At 43.4% G+C, this 26,918-nt stretch overlaps 3 protein-coding genes across 3 annotated transcripts; 2 read left to right on the top strand and 1 right to left on the bottom strand.

Annotated features, from left to right (window-relative positions):
* Window positions 1-4,949: 4,949 nt before the first annotated feature.
* Window positions 4,950-11,345, top strand: LOC307082819 (uncharacterized protein). Its single transcript, XM_079746541.1, has 8 exons — window positions 4,950-5,145; window positions 5,849-5,962; window positions 7,332-7,514; window positions 8,364-8,510; window positions 8,768-9,016; window positions 9,130-9,169; window positions 9,388-9,442; window positions 10,164-11,345. Exons 1-8 carry the CDS (start codon window positions 5,143-5,145, stop codon window positions 10,900-10,902), a joined length of 1,530 nt encoding a protein of 509 aa, XP_079602667.1. The 5' UTR covers window positions 4,950-5,142; the 3' UTR covers window positions 10,903-11,345.
* Window positions 11,346-11,844: 499 nt separating this feature from the next.
* On the top strand, window positions 11,845-15,074 carry atf4b (activating transcription factor 4b). Its single transcript, XM_079746542.1, has 3 exons — window positions 11,845-12,023; window positions 12,748-13,200; window positions 13,432-15,074. Exons 2-3 carry the CDS (start codon window positions 12,849-12,851, stop codon window positions 14,436-14,438), a joined length of 1,359 nt encoding a protein of 452 aa, XP_079602668.1. The 5' UTR covers window positions 11,845-12,023; window positions 12,748-12,848; the 3' UTR covers window positions 14,439-15,074.
* Window positions 15,075-18,065: 2,991 nt separating this feature from the next.
* On the bottom strand, window positions 18,066-26,005 carry LOC307083083 (GTPase IMAP family member 8). The gene is given in 7 exon segments (XM_079746887.1): window positions 18,066-20,040; window positions 20,318-20,911; window positions 21,361-21,492; window positions 21,933-22,030; window positions 23,256-23,560; window positions 23,562-23,836; window positions 25,701-26,005. Coding segments are annotated over 7 exon segments (1,503 nt in total). The 5' UTR covers window positions 25,726-26,005; the 3' UTR covers window positions 18,066-19,966.
* Between the last annotated feature and the right edge of the window lie 913 nt (window positions 26,006-26,918).

The raw sequence follows: 26,918 nt of genomic DNA, 5'->3' as shown, positions 1-26,918 counted from the left end.
TGTGTGTGACTTTCTATGTGTGACTAAAGTCCTCTAAACCTCCCCCTGACAACCTTGACAAATTCCTATTCCAACCTATTCGACTCTTCAATCCAAATTTAATTTTAAGAGATTTTTTTTTTAAATTTATTTCTTTGATTGCTTTGATCTATGCTTCCATTGCTCCTTTAGGTGGACTCCCAGCCTCCCAGGACTGTGTGTGTGTGTATGTGTGTGTGTGACTTAGAACCTACCTTGGATAAAGTTCTGAGCCATTGAGTATGTGTGGGTGTTTCATGTGAAAAATAGAAAGAATTGCACTCAACGTTTGTAGCATTTAAATTGGTTTGCTGGAATACGGCGAATTAATTGTAATAATACCAGATCATTTAGCAAAAAAAAAAAAAGGATAAGTTATTCTGCATATGTTCACTAGGTGTACTCAGCATTACACTCAAGGCAGAGGAAGTAGAGGTGCTTCTGGTTTCAAATCAAAAATCGGTTGGTGACAATACCAAAGCAGCCACAACACCTGTTGAGCGAATGTGTATTCTGAAATATATTATTTTTTGAGCTTTATTCGACCAAGATAAAGACCACATCTATACACACCCAAGAGGGAAACATGCAACTGGAACACCAACAAACATCAACCAAATCCAGCTTCCGCAAAAGACTCAAAACTCAGCTGTTCAGAGTTCACCTCGAATCTGCATAGAAACCAATGCACAGCCACCATTGAATGTTGTACGTCCTGGCACTTGTACATTGCACTTATTCAAGGTACTTAATTGTGTAGCATCTACAGTAGCTGCTATCATTGCTTTACACGGGGAATGGGTTAGCCTAGCGATTGTAATACTTGCACTTGGTTCTATGAACATCTTTACTGTACCAACAGCGATATATTGTTTCACTTCTTATGACAAATGTACTTATTGTAACAAATGCACTTATTGTAAGTCGCTTTGGATAAAAGCATCTGCTAAATGCCCTAAATGTAAATGTAAAATGAATCAATAACTCCAACAGATAAACATTCACACAATGCTTTAATAAATCAATATCAATATTCTCCCCTAAAACGCAATCACTTCAGACAATGTCAAATCATCTGGTAAGTGAAGTACTCCAATTTTACCCAGCATAGATAGTCAGACATAAACTCAAACAGACAGAGATGCAGACAGACCGACAGACAGAGACACAAACTGACGGACAGTGATGGACAGACAACTTATGAGCCTTTTATTTATAAGTAGTACAACTTTGAAAGTGCCGAGCAGCACTATTGTGTTTTATTGACTTGATCCAAGGAAACCTTTTTCATACAGACGGACCGGATACACGGTGGAAGACAGTCCTGTGTAAACCGTGCGGCACTGTGTTTAGGTTTGTGATGGATTTTGGAATTATCTCGACAATTTGTGACCGTTTTATTATTTTTTTTGTGACTGAGGGCACTCGGTTTATTTACAGGCAAAGCAAGTTCTTCAAACTTCTGAAGGTTGTTTTTTCTTTATCCTTGAATTCTACTATTTTCTTGTATCTCAAGTTTGAACCTTGAGATACAAGAAACACACGTGTGTGTGTGTGCCTGTTTGTGTGTGCGTCTGTCTGTCTGTCTTTATGTCCAACTATACATGATTTGCTCACATGCTTTGTATTGTTTGTATTGACATTTGTTGTTGTACACAGCAAATCTTAACCTAATGATAAATCTAGCTCTGTTCTATTCTTTTCAACCATCACTATAGCCATATATCCATTTATCCTCCAATCCTCTTCTATCCTTCTGGATATCACAGTCCCATGATGATTGAATGGAACAGAATAGTGTAGTAGTGGCTAGGGTGTTCAACTGCCAGCAAAAAGGTCTGAACCCCAATATAGCACTATAGAATACTGTCGCTAAACCCTACCTGCTCATAACATGTATCCTAACATCTTCACTGTAAGTTGCTTTGCATAAAACAGTCTGCTAGATGGCTACATGGTAACAACACAACACAGTTAATTATTATATTCTCTTTTCTATCCTTATTCTCCCAGTGCACGCTATCATGGGACCCTTGTGTTTCCATATTATATAATCAAAATGGCCGCGAGGCGCGATAACCAAAGACTCCCACAGGAAATCTTCCTCCAAGAGTTTAAAGCGTTTTTCGATTTCTTCCCTCGACTCATACTGTAATGTTAACCTTGGACAAAACACATGATTGTACTGATGAAAGCTTTTGCTCCTCTGTATGGCTCCTGTTGTTTTAACCTCCAGCTTCTGACTTCATAATCGGGGCAGCAGGGAGATGGACTGAGGGGAGGTCGGATTCAACTTGGATGTTCGATTTATTTCTCAAATGTTCAATCATCGAGGGTTTCAAGAGTAAACAGAAAGGGTGAGGTTACCTCCTTCCTTCCATCTTTGTGTCTGTCTGAAGACACGTGAGAGCACACACACACACAAACGCGCACAAACAGATAACTGTAACATTGATAATCATACGTACACAAAGAAATAACTAACCAGTCGACCGGGCAAATGCCCCTCTGGGGTCACATAGTAGAAAAATAGACCTTGATGTGTAAACCATTCCCTTGGAATCCGAAACTGTGCGCACTGTTTTTACAATCCGTGCGCATGGATTCCCCATGAGCATTGTGACGGTGAATATCTATCTGATTCAGACTGGCATCTATACAGTATGAATGACTGAATATAGGGTTTATCATCTATACAGTATGACAGTCATACTGTATAGATAATAAACCCTATATTCAGTCAGTCATGCTATGACTGAATGTAGGGTAGATCATCTATACAGTATGAATGACTGAATATAGGGTTTATAATCTATACAGTATGACAATCATACTGTATAGATGATAAACCCTATATTCAGTCAGTCATACTATGACTGACTGAATGTAGGGTTTATCATCTATACAGTATGAATGACTGAATATAGGGTTTATCATCTATACAGTATGACAGTCATGCTGTATAGAGGATAAACCCTACATTCAGTCAGTCATACTATGACTGACTGAATGTAGGGTTTATCATTTATACAGTATGAATGACTGAATATAGTTTTTATTATCTATACAGTATGAATGACTGAACATAGGGTTTATCATCTATACAGTATGAATGGGTGAATATAGGGTTTATCTATTCAGTATGCATGACTGAATATATGGTTTATCATCTATACAGGGTGAATGACTGAATGTAGGGTTTATCGTTTCACATGATAATATTTGAATGTTTGTTAAAAAATAAACCTAATCATGGGGAATTCAAGCTGCGTAGAACAAACCAAATCCGTGCGCACGGTTTCAGAATCCAAGGGAACGGTTTACAAATCTGTGCGCACGGATTTACACATGAAGGTATTTTTCTACCATGTGACCCCAGGGGGAATCCGTACAAATGTGTTTACTCAGTTGAGACACAATCTGTAACAACACTGCCACCTATTATCAATTCCTGGTAATTCATACATTCAGTGTTCACAAACAACAAGTAGAGTAGATTTAGGGTTGACTATATAGAATATACACAAACACACACTTTAACCTAACAATAATATGAATGCAGAAAAATAAACTTAGATAAGGTACTTAATGAATAAGAAAATTAATAAATGTAGCAAATCTTTCAATGTTTGAAAAAATTAACTAACTGATTACCAATATTGAGACTAATAATTTAGGCTACTATCGTTCTCTGGATCTTATCATTTCACTCTAGTTAAACGTTTAAAATGCTATCAACCAATAAGTAGACGAGTGTCTGTGTAAGATTGTCCTTCAATTTTCTCGACAATCGGCCTATTCTGAATAGGCACTGTTTGAACAAGCATCGCACTCGCACTGCTACATGTGATATATAATAAGCCTACAAGGTCTTTTAACAACAGACTCTTGGAATTACCCGCAGACGTAACTGTTCCCCAGCATGGTTATTTTTAGGTATCATTGCGTAAACTATACTATTCTTTGTATATTGGATAGCGGGTCATTATCTATCCAGGGTCAGAAACGTTTAATTTGGCAGAGCTATAGAGAATGTCATTGCTTAAATTTGTTACTAGACGTACCATAGAAGAGCTTAGATTTGTATCATTCAACATTTTAGGAAAGTTATTAATTCATTGCAAATTACACCTCACCTTTTAGGGTGGAAAGAATTCTCTTTTTTCGAATTTCAGATTATGATTGTAGATTATGGTCAAAATAGAATGACCTAGAAACTACTTTGAAATGTATCTTTGCAACCCAGAAACACAATAATACAATGTTTTGTGTGCCTAAATCCATACCTGCTCCTTAATTGCATGTACAGTATCTCAGATAGATTGCAAATCACTGTAGACAGAAATGTCTCTCAAATGATGAAATAATAGATATACAGTCCTTCATTGAAGCACTCTAATGGATTTGATGTTTCATGATGGATGGGCGACATGCAGCGGTCTTAGGGACATAGTGTGTGTTTGATACTTTATGCATAGGCGACATTGTCTACATACGTGTTTCAGTGCACCACAGTTTACAGCAGGATCCGTTGAGACCTGTTCAACAAGCTTAAACCATTCATATATCCTCAATGTAACCAACAGTAAAGACTAAACAAAAGACGCGTTGACAACAGTCATTCATCATTTGTCTCTCATGGGTTTGAATGATATGCTGCTTTAGGAATTCAACATAAAGATGATGTTAATGGGAATGCATTTTTATACATAAAACCATCAGAGGTAGTGTTGTTCGTTTTTAGTACAACAGCAATGGTTTAGCTTTAAGCAGAAAAGCTCAATCTGAAAATAGAACAATCAAAACATGTGTCACATGTGTGTGTGGGAGGGCCCTGATCTGGGTGTGTTCCCATGTGTATTGTTGTCCATTATCCAGACACATGGAACAAGATAGAGCAGGAATCCACCCTGGCTTCATTTTTAATTTTGAGCAACAGGCGGCTAGAATAACTGACGGACAAATCCATTTTTAGAAAGACGTCCACAGTACTAGGTTCTCTTTGTCCCACACATAACATGTGAGCGTAATTGAGGAACATTATTGGCGATTCATTATTTTTAAGTATGTTTTAATGTTGAAAACTGGGGGAATAGAACAGAAATCGGAAGGTGCAGGCCTGCAATGGTAAGAGACAGCAAACAATACTTACAAATGAACAAACAAATTCATTAACAAACTGAAAACAGCATTAACAAATTATTATTATTTTTTTACAATCAAACAAAGTTACAAACAAACCCGTTAAATAACCAACTTTCCATACCTTCAGGTTGTATGTGTTTGGCAGTCAGGTATTATCAGCTGATATCTCACCGTAGCAATTTTTGTTGCGTGTGAGATCTAATTGACCTCATCACCAGAACAAAAGATAGATATTATATATGGGTGAAGCCAGTGATGTGATCAACAACCACCAACAACAACATGGTAAAAATGCAAAATGCTAAAGTAAAAATCCAAAACCCTCCTTGAAGTTTTGTAATTGAATACTTCAGTATACTCAATGAGTAGTGCATCATTTATTGGTTAGGAAAATTTGCCCAGTTCAGTTCGGATTATCCCAACATATCTGAATCAAACATATATGGGGCAAGATAGTTTTCTCAGTGGTTAGGGTGTTTGACTCCCAGCGGAAAGGTTCTTGGTTCGATCCCCCATTTCTGAAGTGTCTTAATAGGCATCATTCAGCAACATGCCGTTACCACTGCTCTGTAATTAGATACATAACAGCAAATAACTGCTATCTGCTTTGGATTAAATCATCTAGTAAATTATGTTAATAGTAAATAGTAAATATTCAATGTTTTTGGGTGTAATGTGTACTCAGCAGCAAGACAAGCCCCTCAGAACCCATCGGCTTGTGAGGTCCATCACCATCGACCCGTATGACCAGCCTTCCCCCCCCGCCGAACACGTCTACGAGGACATAGACTCCGGTTATGTAAGAGGGCTTTTATTGTCTCGTATCTATAGTTTTATTACAATCAGTAACTTGGTGGTGGTTTTCTTCATGTTTATCTGATTAATTAAACCCAGGTGAGCCGCATCACTGCACACACTCCAGGAGCTCTCCTGGATGACAACATGGAGCACCAGTTCTTCAATGTCTGCAAATGTTTAAAATGAACCTTCCAACCACAACCCCCTTTGTCTCGAGCTACCTAGGTGACTTTAATCAGGCTCCTCCAGACAAAAGACGCATGGCGGGGTTGCTGGAAGAGCAGTTCACCTCAGTCATGTTTTAATTCTCCCACTGCTCTTTGCATTCATCCTAACAAATTGTGAGCTGCCACAGTGATGTTTTGAGAGAATTACGCTTGAAAAGGAGGGCACGATGGTGTAGAGAAGTGGTTAGGCTGTTTTACTCCAGACCGGAAGACACTTCTGATCGATAGACACATAGTCATCGATTGGATAGACCAGGGGTCGGCAACCCTAGCCACGCGTGCCACCACTGGCACGGGGCAGCATAATCATTGGCACAGTTGAAAGAAAAAAAAAAGTTTTATTATTATTAAAAAAAATCACAGCACAATGCAGCAGCATAATCATTACTACCGATTTTCTTTTGCACTTTATTCTGTTTTGGGCATTTCCTCCCAGTGCAAATATGTTTAAATTAGTTAAAGAAAGCAGTGTTCTGAAATGGGATCAATTAATATATTTTAAGCCTACGTTGAGTAATAGAGAAGAAAATATTTAAAATATTGTTGCAAGTGGGCTGTATGCATCGCCTTCACATGGTTTTGCAAAGCTGTACATGACAAGATATTGAAAGATATTGATGTGGATGGTTCCAACATTCTCATATATTCTCGTTTTTTTCGTTTGTGAATGAGTTTCTGAAAATGGTGTTTTAAGATGGGACATATGTAATTATAATTTTCAAGCCCATGTTGCAAATATAACAACCAAAAAAACATTTAAAATGTTGATGCATGATTGTGGATTATCTAGAAATAGTACAATTCCAGGTCTTCTGGAAATGTTTTTGGTCACTGTGTCATCATTCGGCTTAATTTTTAATATATTGTTGCTTAAGGCATACTCTTAATGGTCAAACTGGCACTGCATGTTGAAAAGGTTGCTGACCCCTGGGATAGACTGTGTCTATCTTATCGATTGACTTCTACCTGTAGGCATCCTTGAGCAAGATGCCCAAACCTTAAATATCCTGTATGTTGCTTTGGTTAAAAACATATTTATGTAAATTAATAAATTAAACATTAATGTGATTGACTTTCATTGGCTATAGTCACCATTCTAGCGTCATCTCTTGAACCCTTTACTTTATTATCATTGGTTTCCAGGAAGCAAATGTCGACAGAGTGCCTCCTCCTCTCCCTCCTCCTCCTTCCCAAAGGCCACGACCACGGCTCCATCTCCCTCCTCCTCCTTCCCCAAGGCCACGCCCAAGGCTCCCGCCCCCTCCACCTTCAAAGCCGCTAAATGTGAGGAGGCTTCCTCACCAGACATCAGCACCTGGTCTCCAGGTAACACCTCCCCTTTTTTCCCCTCACCTGACCAACAAGAAAATAGCTCATCCTCATATTGCATAAGACTTGGTTTGACATTTCTCTATGAAAATGTAAAATTAAGTCAATGTTGTTTATGGAATAGGCTCTGTGTGCACGTTAAGAAATGTAAGTCCAAGACTAAATCAATTACCTCTAAATAAATGGCATTTTGGCGAAAGACCCTTTTATTTAGTAGGATAGTAATATAAGTAGTTGCTTTTATTCTTGCATTAACATGATTACAACATGTCTTATTATTGCTATATAATTTTTACTGTCATTAGAATACCTGTTATTATACAGATAATTTTACTGTAGTCCTTACAGGATACAAGTAGTAGTAGAAATAGAAGCATACTAAGCAGTATTACTTCATAGATACTTATGCTTTGTTAGTAACAATAAATGTCACTCAGTCCTGTAAAGTATGTCAGAGAAAGCAGGGTTTCCCCTACATGGCATTGTGTACTTACAGGAACAAGGACGTGAACAGGTTTATATTTGATGTGTGTTGATAATAACTGAAAACAAAGTTTTGAAACATTTGTATTTTCCATTTAAATAGTCGACAAACGTCCATTGCAACAGAATTCGCAAAAGCATAATTTTCTTTCTCAATTCATATTAGATTTAGGCAAAACTTTCATTAGTTATCCATGGACTAACTTCAAATGTGTTTCTCAATGATCTTGCTAGGTTGTTCAAATTATTGTCAAACAATACAAAGGAGAAAATGTAATGCTCTCGCTGTAAGGATTTAACAGATCTATATATTATTCAACCCAGGATTGCTGAACCGTCTGTTGCATCTTCCCTCTATTCCAGAACCCTGCACCTGTGTATGAAGAGAGGAAGGTCCCTCCTCCTCCTCCTCCCAAGACCTATATGTACGCCAGTTTGCCCAATCTTGCTGCTGGCTCTTCCTTATTTCGCCCCCAGACGTACACTCCGAAAAATCTTGTGGCCAATGAGGTGATAAAGATTTTTACTTTGTGTTGTTACAACCTGGCCTCAGTTTATAACAAATCCATGAGGGGAATCCCACACAGAATATCATTGAAAGGGTTTATTTGTAAATCAAAACTTAACCATGAGGTGTGTAAGTCAGTTAATGCGTTGCTGAGAGAGAGAGAGAGAGAGAGAGAGAGAGAGGTTACCTGTCCATAGCCTACCTGTAGGTAGACTTTAGTTACAATAAAGGGTAACGTTTGTCATTGTTGTTTGTCTAGTTGCCACAGCCAGACATCCCAACAGGAGGTCCTCGACGACCTGCCCCTCCACGCCCTCCTCTCCCGGTCAAGAGGTCATCACTGAATTCCTCCCCATACTCCTCCTACGTCTCCTCATCCCTTTGTCCCTCCTCCTGCTCTTCCTCTTCCCTGTACTCCTCCTCAGGTTACGGCAAGGAACCTGTCTACGAGGAGGTGGAGGAACAAGTTTACCTTGAACTCCTGCCCGACAGGAGCAGGCGCTACACAGTGAGAGAAACACTACTTGCCCCACTGTAACCACACCTTGCATTGTGTTGTGCACAAAGCGCACCAGCTAACCAGCTAACCATTAAATTTTTTATACTTGTTTCCCCCAACAGTACTTAGACGATCTTTTGGAAGACTGGAAGAATGTCGATGGTGAGAATTGGAACGCATATTGTAGTGAAAATAGCCAATAAGGACAAACCATTGCTGTTGTACTAAAAACAAATAACACTACCTCTGATGGTTTTAGGTATAAAAATGCATTCTCATCAACAAAATTTGCCTTTTAATAACTAAAAGGCAAATTGTATATGCCTTTTGTTCTCTCAGACTGATGTTCAATAATGTTTCTCCTGTTTGTATTTCTGCAGTCTGTGATAACATGTCTCTTGGTCTCTATGGCGTTGGTAGAGATGACCAAACCAGGTAACTTCACTCAACAAAATGTATTCAGCTTGCTAATATGCTAACAATGCATCATGCAAGCAGCCATGTCCTAGTTTATTGTACAGCATAACTGCTGAATCAGTTGACCCCTTTCAGTAATATGTTTACATTTACATTTACATTTAGGGCATTTAGCAGACGCTTTTATCCAAAGCGACTTACAATAAGTGCATTTGTTACAATAAGTACATTTGTCATAAGAAGTGAACAATATATCGCTGTCGGTACTGTAAAGACGTTCATAGAACCAAGTGCAAGTATTACAATCGCTAGGCTAACGCTATGTTACTGCCATTAGCACGATAGCACAAGCTACAAGCAAATGGGCAAACATGCTTAAACGTCCTACTATAAGCATAGTTTAGGTGACCCCTCTACTTGATCCCATCGTGAAAAGGGAGAGAGTAGAGGGGGTTTACTCTGCCCGCTTTTCAGAGGGCAGAGTAAAGCCTGCATGACTTATATATGCATACATCAGGAAATGTGGGTGAATAAGCAGAACTCATGAACGATTCAGAATATCAATCCCTGTAGAACATTTTGCCATTGGTTTGGTGTCGATATCTTGAAAACCTGAAAAAGATGCTTTCAAAAAATCTGGCAGAAGAATTACACTACATTACAATAGTGTGCTTGCCCTTGAGACTCAGTCTCTAATACATCTCGAAAGAATGGATGTTTTCCTCCTCCTCCTCACCAGAGCTGTCATCCAAAAGGCCATCACAGTGACGAGGGCCCTCAAACACTTCAAGTCCCTCCTGGACTCCCTCCAACAACACGTCTCAGAGCTCACCACCTTCTGCGACCACCTTAACAAGAAGCAGAAGAAGAACAAGGCCATGGGCATCGCCGGGGGCACCACTGGCGCCGTGGGAGGGGTGGCGGCAGTGGTGGGCTTGGCCCTCGCTCCCGCCACCATGGGCATTTCCCTGGTCGTCACGGCGATTGGCACGGGCATGGTGGCGACCGCCGGCGGGATCAGTGCCCGCGCCGCCATCGCCGACAAGAAGAAAGCGGCAGAAAAAACGAGGATGGAGGGCATCGTGCACGACTACACAAACGACGTCGTCGACATGGAACGCTGCTCGCTGTTAATCCGCGATGGGATGGACAAGCTGAGGAGGGATGACTGCAAAGTGCTTTGGGGACCGGATGTCCTGCCAGAGGCACTGAGAATTGCCAAACTATCTCAGTTTATGCTTGAGAATGACATGTTGAGTGCATCAGGGATGTCCACCGCGTCCAAAGGTCGGATTTCGTCCGTAAATCTGCTCCAGGCCTTTTCCGGAGAGTTGGATTTGTATTTCACTGAGGAGAATGGTCAGAAGTTGAAAAAGTCAAATGAGATGAAGTTTGCAAGCAGAGTTCGCCAATTGGCAGAGAATCTGCAGGAAGTGCTTGATGAACTGTATCTAATGTGGGAAAAGATTAGTGGTTAGTACGCCTGGCGTCCGTCCATTCGATCGTCCATACTAGAATCAATCTATGTATGTGTATTTTAGACTAGAAAAATGGGACTACACTTGAATGGATCAACTGAACCCATCGTCAAGTCCGTAGAACCAGCTTGAGATGAAGTGTGCTTTGTAACATCATGGCATAAGCAGCTTGTTTCTCAGGAAAAACTTAAGAGATGCTGCTGAGATACTAAAAGCACACTGTTTAGCAGTTAAACTAATTTATATCACATCTACTACTCTTATGTGTATTGACACATTTTCTGTGTATCATTATTTGCATTCGCATGTTCATCTTTTTTTAATTATTATGTCATACATCCTACCCATCGGAGCAACAACTGACCATGTCTGTATTATTTCATGCATTGTTGCTGCCACATTATTTTGAAATAAATGGCACAAACTTTGCTGTTTAAATGTCATACATTGTAATATGAGCGCCAATGTAAGTAGGCTAATTACTTCCACTAATGTATGTTTTGAAAGTCTTTTTTTAGGGAGGTTTCCCTAAACACACACACACACACACACACACACACACACACACACACACACACACACTGTAAGCAGGACTCTAAATTCCACTTTAAATTTGTGAAATAATGTGTATCTGTATCAAAAAGTACCATAAGGGTAATACGTAGGCTACTCATTATTCATCCTCGATTCCAAGTCTGTTGTGACACTCGTTTTATTCCACAATTTATAATTCAATAAACATTCATATCGGATTACATATACATTTTAACTCCTTCAGATTGGATTTAAAATGGTCATACCAATGTTTTTATATAATTTTGTTTCTATCCACAATGAATTGCGAGTTCTACTTTGTATCTAAAAATTCGATCCCTGGAATGCATAGTGACCGGACGGCGCATTGATATAACTTAGTTCAGCGGAAGAATACCTTCAGCTTCTATATGCGTCGCCGCATCCGCGTATCGCCATTTTCTCCTCTGTGGTCCACAAAATTACATATTAGCCACCGGAACCAACGCGTTTTTGGCGAAATGGCCGTGTAGAGCAGCGATCAACAGCCGCCAACAAACAGTGCATCCAACCAGTGCACTGAGCCAATTTTAATTAATCAAAATGACGTGAGTATAATTGTTCTTCGTTTTTCTATGATCTGCTTACAGGCCTTCTAATGCCGCTCGCTTACCAGTATATACATTTTAACTACGAAATATGAATATTTCGTAACCCACAATCAGTTTGTAAAATATGAAACCGTCTGATTTTAATATTTTGGAGTAGGCTGCCCAATATGTAGACGTTTTCATTGTTCAATGTTACAGCTTCGATATGAGGCCTACATCCTCCCATACGTTCTCTTAACGCTAAATGTTATCCACGTTTCTCGGAATAAATCACCAGAAATAAACCACTGAATTGAATTTCTATTAATATTATATAAGTTAACTAAATGGGCTTGCCGCCAACGTGGCGTTTAGAAAGTAAGTCGTTTCCTCCTTTTTGGCCAAAATGGCGGCTTGAGCCAAACTGCGGCTGCTTGAGCTGTTCTTTTGGTTTGCCATTGTGCAGCTGAACGGCCATGTTGAAGCTGACACCCTGATTGACGTCAGAGTCATAAGAGTCGAGGCGGAGTTAAACCTAATTGTTCCGAGCATGAGCCCTCAATCCCACCCAGTGTAGTTTCAAGCACACCAAGATTTCTTACATTTGTTCCTTGGCACCATGGCAAATGCAGTAATGAGATTATCTCACATACGTTTTATTTGTGTTTACACTGAAATGAATATAAATAAATATTTTAAAATTCTTAACCTCATGTCTCGCTTATCTTTTTTTCTTTTTTAGGTCCTTTGTGGAATCCCTCCGATCTGCTGCAGTCGACAGCAAAAAAGACTCCGGCCCATACATATCGCCACGTACGCCGTTCGTCACCAACAACAGCCATTATGACCATGATGATGACAGACTCACAGTTTGGCCTGGGAGACATGGAGGCCCTTCTCTGGGGGCCTTCCTCTCCCATGGCTGACCCAACAGGGCTCCTGAACCCCCAGTGTGATCCAGCAGAGGAGCCGAACGGACCAGAGGGCCCTCTGTCCTTCTTCGCGTCATCGTTGCCCTCTTCATTTTCCTCCCCCTCCACCTCCTCTTCTGACTCCCCTGTTGCCTTCTACTCCCCCCCTGCCTCGCCGCCCCACAGGGACAAGGCCGGTCTTGGGCCGGACGTCCTCTCCCTCCCCTGGTTAGCCCCGTCCCCAAGTCTGGGCCGCGTTGGAACGGAGGTGGCCAGTGGCAAAGGTAAAGCCCCTCGCATCTCTTCAACAGAGAACAACCCCAATTTATCTTCTACCTTAAGAAGGGCTGAAAGTGTAGCATGATCTATTACACAATTTTAATTAGTCGTTAACGATGTACCAGCTGTAAACTGAATGACTCTCACTTTATTTGATTATGGGAATGTCAGACGTCATACCAATAATGCCCTGAATAGTCAAGTTAATGTTTTAACACTTCCATGTTCCCCTGTAGGTGATGCGTTCTGTGACCTTGACTGGATGACGGAGAGGATGGACCTGAGCGAGTTCGACCTGGACTCTCTGATTGGCTCGTGCAGCGCCGATGACGACGTCCCTAGCTCACCAGAAAGCCTCCTTGCCTCCCTCGACAGTCCGATTGTGCTCGACACCCTCCCCCAACTGCCCCCTCCACCTGCCCCCCTCAGCCCCCCTTCCCCCGCTGTGATCGCCGTGTCTACCCCCACCGACTTTGTGATGTCACCTTCTTCAGAGCCCGGGTTTGAAGTTGACCTTTGGGAAGCCACCTCCCCGCTGCCATGCGTCCCCGAACCCCAGGAGGAGCTAGAGATCAAGTCGGAGCCCGACTCCCCCGCGCCCTCCCCCGCCTACACCCTGGACCTGGGTTCCGAGGTGGACGTGGTGGACTGCGAGGTAAAGGAACGCGAGGCAAAGCCAGCACTGGTGGCGGTGCCCACTGCCGTCGTGCCCCCGGTCCCCAGGATCATCCTCTCCCTCTCCCCCACCCGCATCGTCGTCCTCTTGACCCCAAAAGACCAAGTTACAACCACCGTCACCAACATGCCAGCGGTGGACCAGTCCTCCACGCGGGCCTCCACCACATCGCCCAGGCCCCCACGGAGCAGACCCTACCCCGACCCCAGCCTCCAATCTCCCAGCACCAGCGGAGCTGGCAAGGTGCGCTCCACCAGGGGCTCGACAAGGGAAGCGGGCGGTGGTGGTGGTAGTAGTAGTAGTTGCAGTAGCAGTAGGTCGTCAAAGGCTCCCAAGGACAAGAAACTGAAGAAGATGGAGCAGAACAAGACAGCCGCCACGCGCTACCGCCAAAAGAAGCGTGTGGAGCAAGAGTCACTGAGCACCGTGTACTCAAACCTGGAGAGGAAGAACATCGAGCTGAACGAGAAGGCTGACTCCATGGCCCGCGAGATCCAGTACCTCAAAGAGCTGATGGAGGAGGTCCGCACGGCCAGGCTCCGGAAGGGTCTCGGTGGCGACCTCTAGTGGGTGGAAAGGGGAAGTGACAGGACTGCAAGATGAGATGGGAGCAAGGCGGGTGTATGTGCAAAGAGTGTTTAGGGCTGGGTCTCAGGCTGTATGTTTCAGTGTTTCCACGGAACCAGGGGCTGTATCGAACTCGACAACGAAACTCTCTAACAAGATCACTTTCTCCGTCGTATCTACGTTTTAAATTCACACATGTTGATATTTGGCCCATAAGACAAGCAAATGCAACTATGCGTCTTAAGCTGATCAGAATACTTGCCATTTCTCTGCATGGTTTTGAGTATAGTATTGTATAAGTATTGGAAATCAAGCGAAGACTTTTTAAATCGAATGCTAGTATTGAGTTGTAAAACTCACCCCTACTATGTCTAAGGTACCCACTATCCAGTTATGGACTTGCCCTGATGTGTCTCCTTTGTTTTCAGTGTAATTATATTTCTTAACTTTTTTTTTAATAACTTCTGCCTAAATATGAAGAGTAGTTGTTAGTGACGCTGTATTGCCTATCAAGTTACTTATGCATTTGTTGCTCATCGTGTGTTTCTCTGGACCTGACTAATATGTAATGATATTAAGTTGAAATGGGAATAAACATGTCTAATGTCTCAATAAAGAGATTATAACCCACTTTGATTTTGTGTAGTGTCATATGTCCATCATAAATTAGCACAATTAACCGAACATAATTTCAGGGCACAAACATGCAAGGGTTACAATCTGTTTTTTCACTAAGTAATTTAGTCGCTGAAAATTGCATGAGTCATGGTTACTATGGATTAATCACCCTCAACTTTTGCTGAACCTATTTGAAGACCACATTTGATGTATTTTCAGTTGAATGTAATCACTTCACTGTGTTTACAAGTCCAATGATTCATAGCCTCGTGAGCCGGAGGAAAGGCTGAAGTTATGCAAGTTATGTCTGAATACACCCGGTGCTTCGGAAACGATGGTTACACAAGATAAGGCATGAAACTGCCTTTAAAGAATTTCCAGGGAACACATGAGTTTAGTTGCATTGCATTCTAGATGCTACGATAAATGATTATGACAAAGCAGCGGTTACAACGTACGTGTGAACGGTCAAGTATGCTTTTTTGTTCAACGTTTTGCCATAGCTTTCAAAGTTCTTCAGTCCACACCCCAACAAGATGGCATACATATTATTTATGTTTGGACGAGAATAGTCAATAGCCAATGTTCAGCAAAAGTTATGTCATCAATGGATGATTGATTGCTGTGCATAAATGTACATTGAGCAAAGCAAACATGGCCTTCTGAAAAGCAGCTTTTATATTTGTTTTTGTTTTTTGGTAGCAAAGAAGACAAGTTCTAATAAACAAGATAAGCTGAGGTTGAGGGAAGGGTTAAGTTGAAAAGACGACTCACTCCTGGTTAGAGAAGGAAGAAGGACTTGTGATCACAAAAGGAAACAACAAACAATGTTATGAGGAAGTACATAGAAAGAATATAGCACCCTGAACAGACACTATATCCAAAGCAACTTACAGCATCTTGCTTAAGGATGCCCTCAGATAGACTGAGGACCTCAGGGTTTAAACACAAAACCTTTCGTCCGGGAGTCAAAAACCTGTAACCACTGCCTTGCACAGGAAAAACACAAGCTTAGTTGAACTTTTCAGTTGCATGATGTTTTCCGATTAAACCTTTTGAATTAGCCCTTTTCCCAGAACTATGCAGAGTACATGTTTAGTTAGGGGGACTGTAGCAGTATTTATGGGCTGCAAACCATGTTTGCAGCCCATAAATGATCATGTGCAAGGACCCACAACAACACCCTATTCAAAACTTATTGAGTTTACAAAGAGATAAATAAGATGGTATTTTTATAGCCCTGTGTGCAATTATTTTCATGCTGACTAAATTTCTTTGACATTGTGAGTATGTGACACACAAGCTAAAGGGTATATGAGCGAGAGGGATGTATAGGAGGGATATAAGAGTGTATAATAGAGAGAGAGAAAGAGAGAGAGAGAGAGGGAGAGAGAGATGCTGACTGCTAAGGAAGGCATTTCTTGATTTAATCACAATGCACACAGAATCTGTGAGCATCCAAAGTGGTCCCCAAAGATGCAAGACTATCTTCTCTGGCGGCTGGCCCAGGAGCTGCAGGTACACTAGTGAATCCTCATATGGATTGGAACCAACCTCAGGACTGTGCCTAGGAAACCTTTGTCGCCCTGGTAAAGAAGAAGAATGACCTTTAGAGGTCTCGGCCATACAGACGATATTTTACCCATAATATTGTATGGGTGCTTAAAATGCAAATCCACCATACAATGAGATCATATCCTAGTTTGTTGACAGACCACACAGGGCAGTCAAAGTTTTGAAAGTGAGGCTCTTGCACCTTTTTCACAGGAAAATCATCCCCTGATATTCAAATTCAGAACTCGTATTTTGCATCTTTTCTTTGCGTTATGGTAAATCTATTCTGGACTAGACCAGGAAGAACTGGATTGTTCAGACAAACTCTCTTTGTTGTCATGGTGTTGGGAGTGAAAGGTCCTTGGGAGGAACTCTAGGGAAATATTGTGTGAAAGTTTGCATTGACACACATACACACACACACACACACACACACACACACACACACACACACACACACACACACATGTCTTGTGCCGAGTCATCATGGTTCACTATGCTTGTGTCTTCTCCTCAGTTTTCTCCAAACTATCAATGCCATTACTCCTGTTATGGACACGGAGACAAAGGATTTATGCTATATCCTACTCCTTGATTTATATAGGCTACTTGACTGGGCTTGCCAATGGTTTGGCAGCGAATATAAAAAACTATAGGCCAAACAATAACATTAATGCATTATATTAGAAGTGAATAATTGGTATACAAATCCAATACACCTTTACTGCCAAACTTCTCTGCAATAAAAAGGTCAGAGAAGTCAAATAAAGTGAATAATTACTTTACAAATACAACTACTATTTGTGGGTGAATATTATCGTAAGGCCAAACCACTTATTTTTGCTGCACTAAAAATGTTTCGACGCTACCTTGCTAAGACTAGATGTGCGTATGCTACTGACAAATTGCATTTGTGTGAAAACAGGTTAATACATTCAAAGAGAAGACAAACCGCCCTCTGATGATCTTGCAAAAACAAAAAGATAACTGGGACCTTTTAAAGAAACTAACAGCTAACATTAAGTAGCATTAATTATACGATTCATGTCTTTTTTTATTCTCCTTATTAGTACCCCCAATATATTTCAACTCTGTATTATTGATGCATTTACTTGCTTTAATTTTGTTGATTAGGCCTGTCTGGTCCCAACACATTCAATCAGAATTATGAAAGCAATCTGAAACTGCCATGATAATAAATACAGCCAAAGCACCACAAAATAGACAACAATATATCTATATATTTTATTGTAGCTGTCCAAGGATCCAACAATTGTATAAGCAATTATGAAATCACAATTTTTAAGGACAACACACACACACACACACACACACAGCAAGTTAACTCAACCTTAGCTACAATCAATAGTGTAACACAGTGCAAAATGTTGTTCTTTTCATATTTATATCTCTCTATATATGTATGTATATATATATATATATATATATATATATACCACGTTACATCTTCTACAATGTAAATACACACAGCTTCTAGAATGTATTCACAGGTGGAGCGGAACATTATTAAGGTAGTGGACTCAAGGTCCCAAAAGTAACATATAGGAACCGTTCCACGTGGAAATTCATGCTGTTTTTTTTTACACTTTACACTAAGTGCTGCGTCAGCCTACCATGATGAGATGGGGCACAGAGTTAAATAGCATTTGGAACGAAAGCTAGCTCAGGGATTTTTTCCCTTTGAGCTGTACGGCTCCTGAATGAGAATTGTTGGCTTTGCTCTTCTTATTAAATGCATGGCAGTGCTATCGGTCACACTTTATTATTTAGGTCATTTTTTTTGTTTGTTATTCATACCATTGATCTCAACAGTACTGGGCTCAAGTGTTTGAGGTTTTTTCTCCTTGTTATTCTGCTTCCTCTTCTTCTTTTTCTTCTCCCGTAGCAATAGAGTTATAAAAGGTGAGGAAAATGGCGTCACTGTAAAAAAATGGACGTGGCTTGCAGCTGCAAGATTCACCCCGTGAGCTGGCCAACAACTGCGTAGGCACTGTGTCGTGTATCTTGGATTGCATGCGTATCATCTCAGCATGCTTCAGGGAAATTATTTTTGTCGTACATATACACGCATATATATATATCTATATATATATATATATATGTTTGTATGTATGTTTATTTCTTTATTCAAAGAAAACCACTCTTGTGGGTCAGAAGCGGGCATGGCGTTGTAGGGTGAGGCTGTGTTCGCCTGCTGAGACTGAATGAGGTTATCTCTAGAGGGTCCCACGGCATGAGACAGCGCCGTAAAAAGGATGTGTCTTTAATTCGTGGGGGAGGATGGCGGATTGGCAGGTGATAGCAGTGTGGTGTTGTTATAGACTAATGAGATGTGGAGGTGGGGAGTTTGGCTCAGAATGTGCAAACGCTGCATCTATCCTGCGGATCATGCTAACTTAAGCAAAGTCTCAAAGCAACTGTCATTTTGGTTAACTTCTGACTCACACCTGCAGTTTGTGCTAATCAGCGATTTTGTAGAAGGTGTCGGAAATATTTTCCCCAAAAGGCAAACTGTTAATTATCTCTACTGTAACATAAAAATATAGTTTTTGCTTCATGGTTATGTTTAGCTAGTTTAATATTTCTGAGTTAATATACAGTCGCTCTTTCTCCTTGCCTACAATTGAAAACCCCCAAAACTAAAAGAACAGGAGACAGCATTAAATAGCTACATTATTTAAATATGACGCAGTGACCCCCACTCCACAGGATCTTTCTGGGTACCAGCAATACTCCAAACTTTTACTTTCTTTCAGCATGATTACTTTCCTTCACTTCTACTTAAAGCAAAAGTGAAAGTGAAAGCGAAAGCGAAAGTGAAAGAGAACGCTCTGAAGCCCTTTCTGCATGTCAACTGTACACCCTGGGTGTACAGATGTTTTCACTCTGCTGCGCTCCTCTAGCTCAGAGTTGATATGGGGCAGGGCACCCCATTCCATCTGTATCTTCACCATCGTGGGCATGAGTTTTGCTCCAGCACCTCGTACCACAACCCCCTAAGACCTTGTTATTTATGAAAGTTTGCACGGCTTGTTAGTAAACATTTTTCAGTCTCGGATGAGGTTTCTCATCACAGTGACGCGCTACAGAGGATGAGACCAAGCCAGGGTGTAGGTCATCTGCGATTGCTTCGTCTCCTGTCAAAAGGCCCTTTGAGTTGTGTTTGAGTCCGCTTCTTGATTGAAGCCTTTGGGCATGGAAAAAGAGGCGTGGTCAACTGGATGAGGTTATTTTCTTGTCTACTTACGTATAAATGAGGTTATGTTTAGGCCTGGTAGAAGGCTAAGAGCGGGGTTTGAAAAAGCAGGAGTCCACTCTTGCTACGAAGGACGCCGTCACTGAAGCTGACACCCTCGACAGTCATCCTCAGGCTCTGTGTTGTCTGACGATTGTGAACTGTCCTCGCTCACTGAAAAATAACATAAAATGTAAGAGTTGTGTGTACATGTGTGTTCGTGGTGGATAATTACCGAAAAAATCCAACAGAATCAAGACTCGCGATATTTTACTTAACTAAATGTTTTACTTTTACCTTTCCTTAGGAGTGTGTATTGGTAGAGCTTAGGGGGGCATATTTGAATGTTTGTATCACGGAAAAATCGATGAATGACATGAAAGGGTTAGACGGATAAAAAAGAATAGACTAGACTCGAACAGATTAAAAAAAAAAGACTCTACAGACTTACGCCACTCGCTTTGCACGGGGAGGAAGGCCTCATCGCCGTTCTCCCGCACCATCTCCTCGATCTTGTCCAGCAGGTCCGACACGCTGCGGCTGTCCTTGCCGGGGGTCTTGCTGTCCAGCACGTGGTAGTAGTTGCCGCAGTACTCCAGCAGGCGGTGCAGCTCCCGCCCGCCCCGCTGGATGTGGTCCTCGATGGGCGTGCGTCCCAGCCAGTCCCCGCAGCTAAACAGCACCATGGTGTGCAGGGACGCCCGCTCGCCGAACAGTGCCTCGATGTGCGCCAGCAACGTGCGGCGCTTGCGGGTGGTGAGGGACGAGACGACTGGCAGCACCAGCAGCAGAGTGTGGGGGCCCGGGCGCAGCAGGGCCGCGCCCCGCTGGGACTCCTGGCGGATGCGCTTGGGCGTGCGCCGGACGGAAAACCAGTCCCAGCCGGGGGTGTCCACCACGGTGACCCGGCGGCCCGAGACCAGTGCTTGCCTACGCAGGCACATCTCCGTCTCCTGACCCACCTCGAAGTCCCGGCGGCCTAGGATGGTGTTCCCCACCGAGCTCTTGCCCACGCCCTTCCAACCTAGCAGCAGCAGTCGCAGCTCTGGGAGGGGGGGTGGGGGAGGAGGATTACACAGCACCGTGCAAGATGGAAGAAAAGATGTACAAATTCGGTTCAAAATTAAATGTAACCGACTCACCGCACACTTTTGATGAGTTAAATGTGGAAGTGCTGTGCTGGCTCACGCTAAGGAGATCAGATAGAACTGTATTGATCCCAGCTTGGTCATTTGGGCCAATTACCAATCATTGCCTTTTTACATACGTTAGTTACACATTTCATTCAAGTGTTTAAATACCCATGTAGTGTTCCATTAGTCCTAATTAGTCCCATAAGTAAGGTAATGTAACGACATCTTTCCATAATCACATGCTCATAATTAATTTGGTGTAACAAGAGTTAGACTCACTGTTTAGCTTATACAATATATACAGTCAGCATATTCTCCCCCCCCCATCACCCATCCCCAAAGCCCCAGCGTGTTTCCCTACCTCTGGGGGGTCCCCCTATCATCTGGTCTCTCTGTCTTGCGTGTTCTTCCATCCTCATCCTCTCCTCCTCCAGGGCTCTCCTGGCCTGCTCCTCCTCTAGCAGAATCAGCTCGTTCACCTCAAAGTACCAGCCTGCAAAACCGGGTTGCATAGGTTTCATTACTGCTGGAGCAAAGTGCAATGGTTCCAGAGCCGGGGGAGATATGAATGTGATGTCCATGACTAAATATGGGGCGTGATGCTGTGGATAAGCACCATCATCGATATTAGATGTAACTAAAATGTCATAATACTGTTGGTAATGTTTGTCAAATTTACAATAGTCAAAAAGGTTAGTCAAACGTACAATTATATTGGATCCTGCAGGCATGTCCTGTCCTGTAATCCTTCCCTTTACGTCTACTGCTATGTAACTTTGTAGTTAACACTATATTATCATAACTAGAAAGAAACAAAGCTTATAAGAATACAAACAAAACCTAACCAAAAATAGGAATGGACAAAAAAAACGAATGGATTTGAATAAAATGTGAATGACAAAACAACAAACAAACAATGAATCGCAGTCTGACCTTGATTGTCAGTGATCATCTCCTCCACCTTCTCCATCAGCTCTGGCACCTGCGTGTTCTCGTCTCCGTCCTTCTTGCTGTTGTCAAAGGCATGGTACCTGGAGAGCAGACCGGTGGAACAACGGTAATCACCTATCACTCAAGCTCAAAAGGTGGGATCGGTAAGGGCACCAAGCCAGCAGGCTGTTGTACTATTTACTATTCTATTTATTTATTCAGCGGACGTTTCATCCAAAGCAACTTACAATGCATTTTATCAAGGATGCATGTTATAAGGGAGCAGGTAGGGGTGATGCATCGATCTTTCTCAAGGGCACCAACAAAATGACTGCGGACAATGGGGTTGAAATTCACTATGATCACACTATCCGGCCCTTGTGTCGCTATCATACAATGACCTTTATCGACTTTTAGGTTAAAATAAAGAAGGTCTGAGTGCAGGTTATTCATTCTAAAAGGCAGGCATTTTTCTTACGCTCCGTGAAATAAATTGCAGCCTCAGGATATATATTTTTACAGGCTGTGTGTGTTTTTAGGGGATAGGAGTATTAATATGTGTGGTTATTTAAATGTTTGACATTCCTCCCAAACACCAAATCTCGGCAACAGCCCCATCTTGAGTTAACCACTTGTTACTGCAATGGCTGTGTCTGATTTGCTCCAGTTGTTGCCAGGAGACAAGTAAATAGAACCAATCAGAAATCAGAATCAGCTTCATTGGCCAAGCATGCCTTACACAGGCAAGGAATTTGACTACCGTTTTCAGACCCTCCTTCAAGCACTATCCAAATAAATTGGGCTTATCATATGTCAACTGTATTTGTATAGCACTAAATCACAGTTGCAGTCTCAAGGGGCCATCAAAGGCTGCTATTATGCTATTGATTAATTGATTAACATGTCTTTGGCTGTGTCCCTCTGGTTGCATATCCATGTTTGATGGTTTAACTGATTGATTTGGTTTCCAGAAGAACCATTTGTGTCGGGTTGTGCTTCAAAACCTACGAAGAACATCCTCCTAGTGTACATTAGGACTAAACACAGATGATGAGAAGTAGGTGATACCATCCACACTGAATTAAACATGTGCGCGATGGAAAGAGAGAGCCTGATATAGTTATAGAAAGAGACAGATTTAGAGATTAGAGAGACCAAGAAGATAGAAGAAGGAAAGTAGAGAAGCAACATGAGTTGGGTAGCACTTTGACCTCTGATTGCATGCACTGTTGCACTGTTTTTAAGTCTCATATCCCATGTCACTTTGGATAAACGCCAAATAACCCAATGGAAATGCAATGTAAAAGACATCAGGGCCCCTCCTACCTGCTCCCACACCTCTCCACCAGCCACTGCAGAGCCTCCCCTGTGTTGGCGATGTGCTCCTCCACGAAGGTCCCCTTGGGCAGCTTGTCCACCCCAGTGAACAGCACCATGGAATACCTCCAGGTCCCTCCGCCCAGGGCCCCGAGCTGGTCCTCGGCGGCCCTTCGCTGGGTCTCCTTGAAGGGCTGCGAGACCGACACCACCAGCAGGATCACGTGGGGTCCAGGGGGGCACAGAACGGCCCCCATGCACGGGTCCTCGCTGTCCAGGCTGGCGGGCGCCGTCCTCGGATGGCGCCCCCCCCCCCGAGTCGCCATCAGTGGCGCTCTCACTGTCGTCGCCGTCGTCGTCGCCGCCGCCGGCGTCCGCCACGTGGCCCGGGACCCCCCAGGGAGGAGTGTCCACCACCGTGACGCGGCGGCCATAGATCTCTGTCTGGCCGACGTTGCTGTGGGTGGTCTCGGTGCCGGCCTGGAACACCTGGTCCCCCAGGACGCTGTTGGCGCAGGAGGTCTTCCCCGCGCGCCGCCCCCCCAGCAGCAGCAGCCGGCGTTCGGGGGGGTGGCGGCCTCCGGTGTCCCCTACCACCGTGGAGCACAAAGAGAGGGGGAGACGGTGAAACACACAGGGGAGCCCTTTCATTTGGTCCCATGCCCTTGGACAGGTGACGTAAGCATGTACTAGTGGCGTCTTCGGACTGTGTAAGGACGTTGACGGAGAAAAGAGCGTCTTGGATAGGATTCAAGACCCTCCACTGTGACCCCTTTCAATCGGTGGCCTTGGTCACTGCGTAGTTTGTCGTCGCACATCGTCAAGTGTATACTAGGAGAAGCCTCTGAAAACCGCTCTCCGTTTATTCATTGGAGATCGGTGATGTCACTGCTGGCTTTATTAGTTTGTTGGATGTTGGATGCTCGGTTGTCAGTGATTTTGCACTATTTTATGGATGGGTCCTCTCGCGGTCCCAAAGGAACACCCACATTGATTAAAATGAGCTAGCTAAAAAAAAAGCCTGCAGTCAGCATCACTGTTGTTATTAGTAACCAATCCATGTAACACTCTCCATGAGGAACCCAGCAGAGAGGATATAGTCTTGTGCTCAGTAAACACCGGGGTTTCAACACATCTGCAATGTGAGGAAACACAAAAGCTAAACCCCAAAGGCCAGCAGTTTGCACTGAGATCTGGGTACAATTGGTACCCTTGTCATGTCTATATGAGTATGTTTAAGTCAAAATTCTCCAGTTTCAGGTACGCTGAAGTGTACACCCAACATCGGTGTGTGTGGGTTTGTCTGTGTGTGTGTGTGTGTGTGTGTGTGTGTGTGTGTGTGTGTGTGTGTGTGTGTGTGTGTGCGTGTGCGTGCGTCCGTTCAGCATGAATAGTAGGTGAGCAACTCCATCCCAGCATTGACTGGCATGCCGTTTAGCATCGTTCCACTGCATTAAGTCCAAAGTCAGCTGGGATGCAGGATCTAAACCACTGACCCCAGAAAGATGGATGGCTGGATATAGATGGATGGCTGCATGAAGGAATGGATGTGGGAGAAGGCAGGGTAGTGTAGTGGCTTAGCTGTTCCACTGCCAACCCAAGAGGTTCTGCGTTTGATCCAACAATATCCGCAGCTTTAACCTGCGAGCATCCTAGAGCAGGACGCCCTTCCTGCTCTGTATTTCCTTTCACTCGTTTTAGATTAAAGTGTTCGCTATATGACTAAGTTGTTAATGGATGGATAGGTGGATGGAATCACATTTGCGTTCAGGTTGACTGTCCAGTGCATCATGAAACATTCGATGGCTTCCTTCACCTCCTCCTCCCTCGGCTGTCCTTCAACACCGTCACTCTTTCTAGCACCCCTGGCTCCCCTTACTGTCCTCCAGCCTTTCTTCTGTTGTGTTTGTTCCAGCTCTCCCTTTTGTTCACAGAGGTGATGTCACAGGGAGTGAGGGCTCATAATGTGGTGAGGATGAGTGACACAATGCTGCAACCTGAGATTGAGACAAGGTCTACAAGTAGCCTGCGTTTAGGATGAGCCGCAGGAGAGAACAAGAGAGGAGGGAGAGCGAGAGAGGGGGGGGAGAAGCGTCCCAAAAATTCATTGATTTATCACTCTCAATGACTCATTAGCGTTCCGGCTATCCATGTGAGCAGCGAGACACAGGAAGTGGACGTGTCGGCTTCCTGTCTCCAAGGAGAGATGCCACGGCATTCTCTGCAGCTGACATGATGGTGGGACGAGTGTATGGGGATGATGAGAAGATCGCCAGGGCAACGGATGAGGAGGTGGGGAGACAGAGAGAGAGAGAGAGAGAGAGAGAGAGAGAGAGACAGCGAGAGACAGAAAGTGGGGAAGAGGGGGTGAGGGCTTACAGGCGAGGATGATGTTGATGTTTAGGAGGAGGAGGGTGAGAGGGTGAAGAAAAATGCTGGAAGTGTTGAACTCACCGGACTCGGACGGCACAGCAGCCATCTTGTGCGAAGAACCCCTGGCGTCTTCCTCGACCGCCGCCCCCCCCCTCCGCCTTCTCCTTCTCGGCTCCACTTTGCCGTCTCTCCTCGTCTCCCCTCTCCCCGGCCGATCAGCGATGGAGGAGGAGGCGGCACGGAGCCGTGGAGCGTCGGCAGGGTTCTGCAGAGTGGCGGTGGTGCTGGCGGTCCAAGTGTTTCCTCTTGCCTCGCTCGCGGACTCTCATTCTACTGCAGCACATAACACACACACACACACACACACACTCTCTCCAGGTCTCTATCGCATGCTCTCACTCCCTCTCTTGCTCTCTCTCTCTCTCTACTTTGTATCCAGCTCTCTCTCTCTCTCCCTCTTTCTCTCTCTGTACCACCTCTGTGCCACTCACCCCCTCCCTTCCTTCGGTTCTCCCCTCCCTCTCCCCCTTAAAGCCCGTCTAAAGGACCCCCCCCCCACACACACACACACACACACACCACACACACACACACACACACACACACACACACACACACACACACACACACACACACAACACACTGCCCTTACCCGCTGTTTATCTAATTTGCCGTTTAGTTTTTGTATTTCACCCGACCCACCCACTGCCGTGTAATTACCTCTTGTCGTCACTCGGAGGTCCAAGCAGCGGTGAGGTTGTGCAACACGGGAAGCGGGAAGGAGTAGACTCCTCGTCTTGCTCATGAAAAACACTGGGAGGAAGCCGACCCTCCCACACGTACACATCACCCACAACTGTAGCGTGAAGGCTGCGGTAAAGGAACAGATAGACAGATCCACGGCAACAGAGAGAGAGAGAGAGAGAGAGAGAGAGACACAGAGAGACGTGTTTACAGCTGGAAACATTCCCCAGCTGATGCACACCCACACTGTCACCAAAACACATTACTATTTTTATAATACCCCGTGGACATGGAAATATGAATATGAAGAAGGAGCGAGTAAAGCCCCCGCTCTCTGACATAGGCATAACAAGCATAATTTGCAATTAACAAATGCTGTCATTAGCATGATTAATTGATCTAAGACGCCATAATGAAAATGTAATTCCCTATGTTCAAACCCACGCGACGTGCCAACATCATTGAATTAAATTATCCATCCAACGACTGTTCAACGAAGATGATGTGGATTAAAAACCGTGCGGTCATTTAAAATGCGTTGACGTGATAAGTCAA

The sequence above is a fragment of the Pollachius pollachius genome (assembly GCF_949987615.1).
Source record: "Pollachius pollachius genome assembly, chromosome: 11".
NCBI classification, from domain to species: domain Eukaryota; kingdom Metazoa; phylum Chordata; class Actinopteri; order Gadiformes; family Gadidae; genus Pollachius; species Pollachius pollachius.
Note: the sequence above shows the minus strand (reverse complement) of the source record. Positions and strands in the feature narration are given on the sequence as shown.

What these genes read in the sequence shown, in the direction of transcription:
- LOC307082819 (XM_079746541.1), top strand. An exon ending in CATCAGCACCTGGTCTCCAG is followed by an intron (nt 7,515 to 8,363) that starts GTAACACCTCCC and finishes CCTCTATTCCAG; the next exon opens with AACCCTGCACCTGTGTATGA. An exon ending in ACAGGAGCAGGCGCTACACA is followed by an intron (nt 9,017 to 9,129) that starts GTGAGAGAAACA and finishes TTCCCCCAACAG; the next exon opens with TACTTAGACGATCTTTTGGA.
- atf4b (XM_079746542.1), top strand. Translation starts at nt 12,849, where the DNA reads ATGACCATGATGATGACAGACTCACAGTTTGGCCTGGGAGACATGGAG. An exon ending in GGAGGTGGCCAGTGGCAAAG is followed by an intron (nt 13,201 to 13,431) that starts GTAAAGCCCCTC and finishes GTTCCCCTGTAG; the next exon opens with GTGATGCGTTCTGTGACCTT.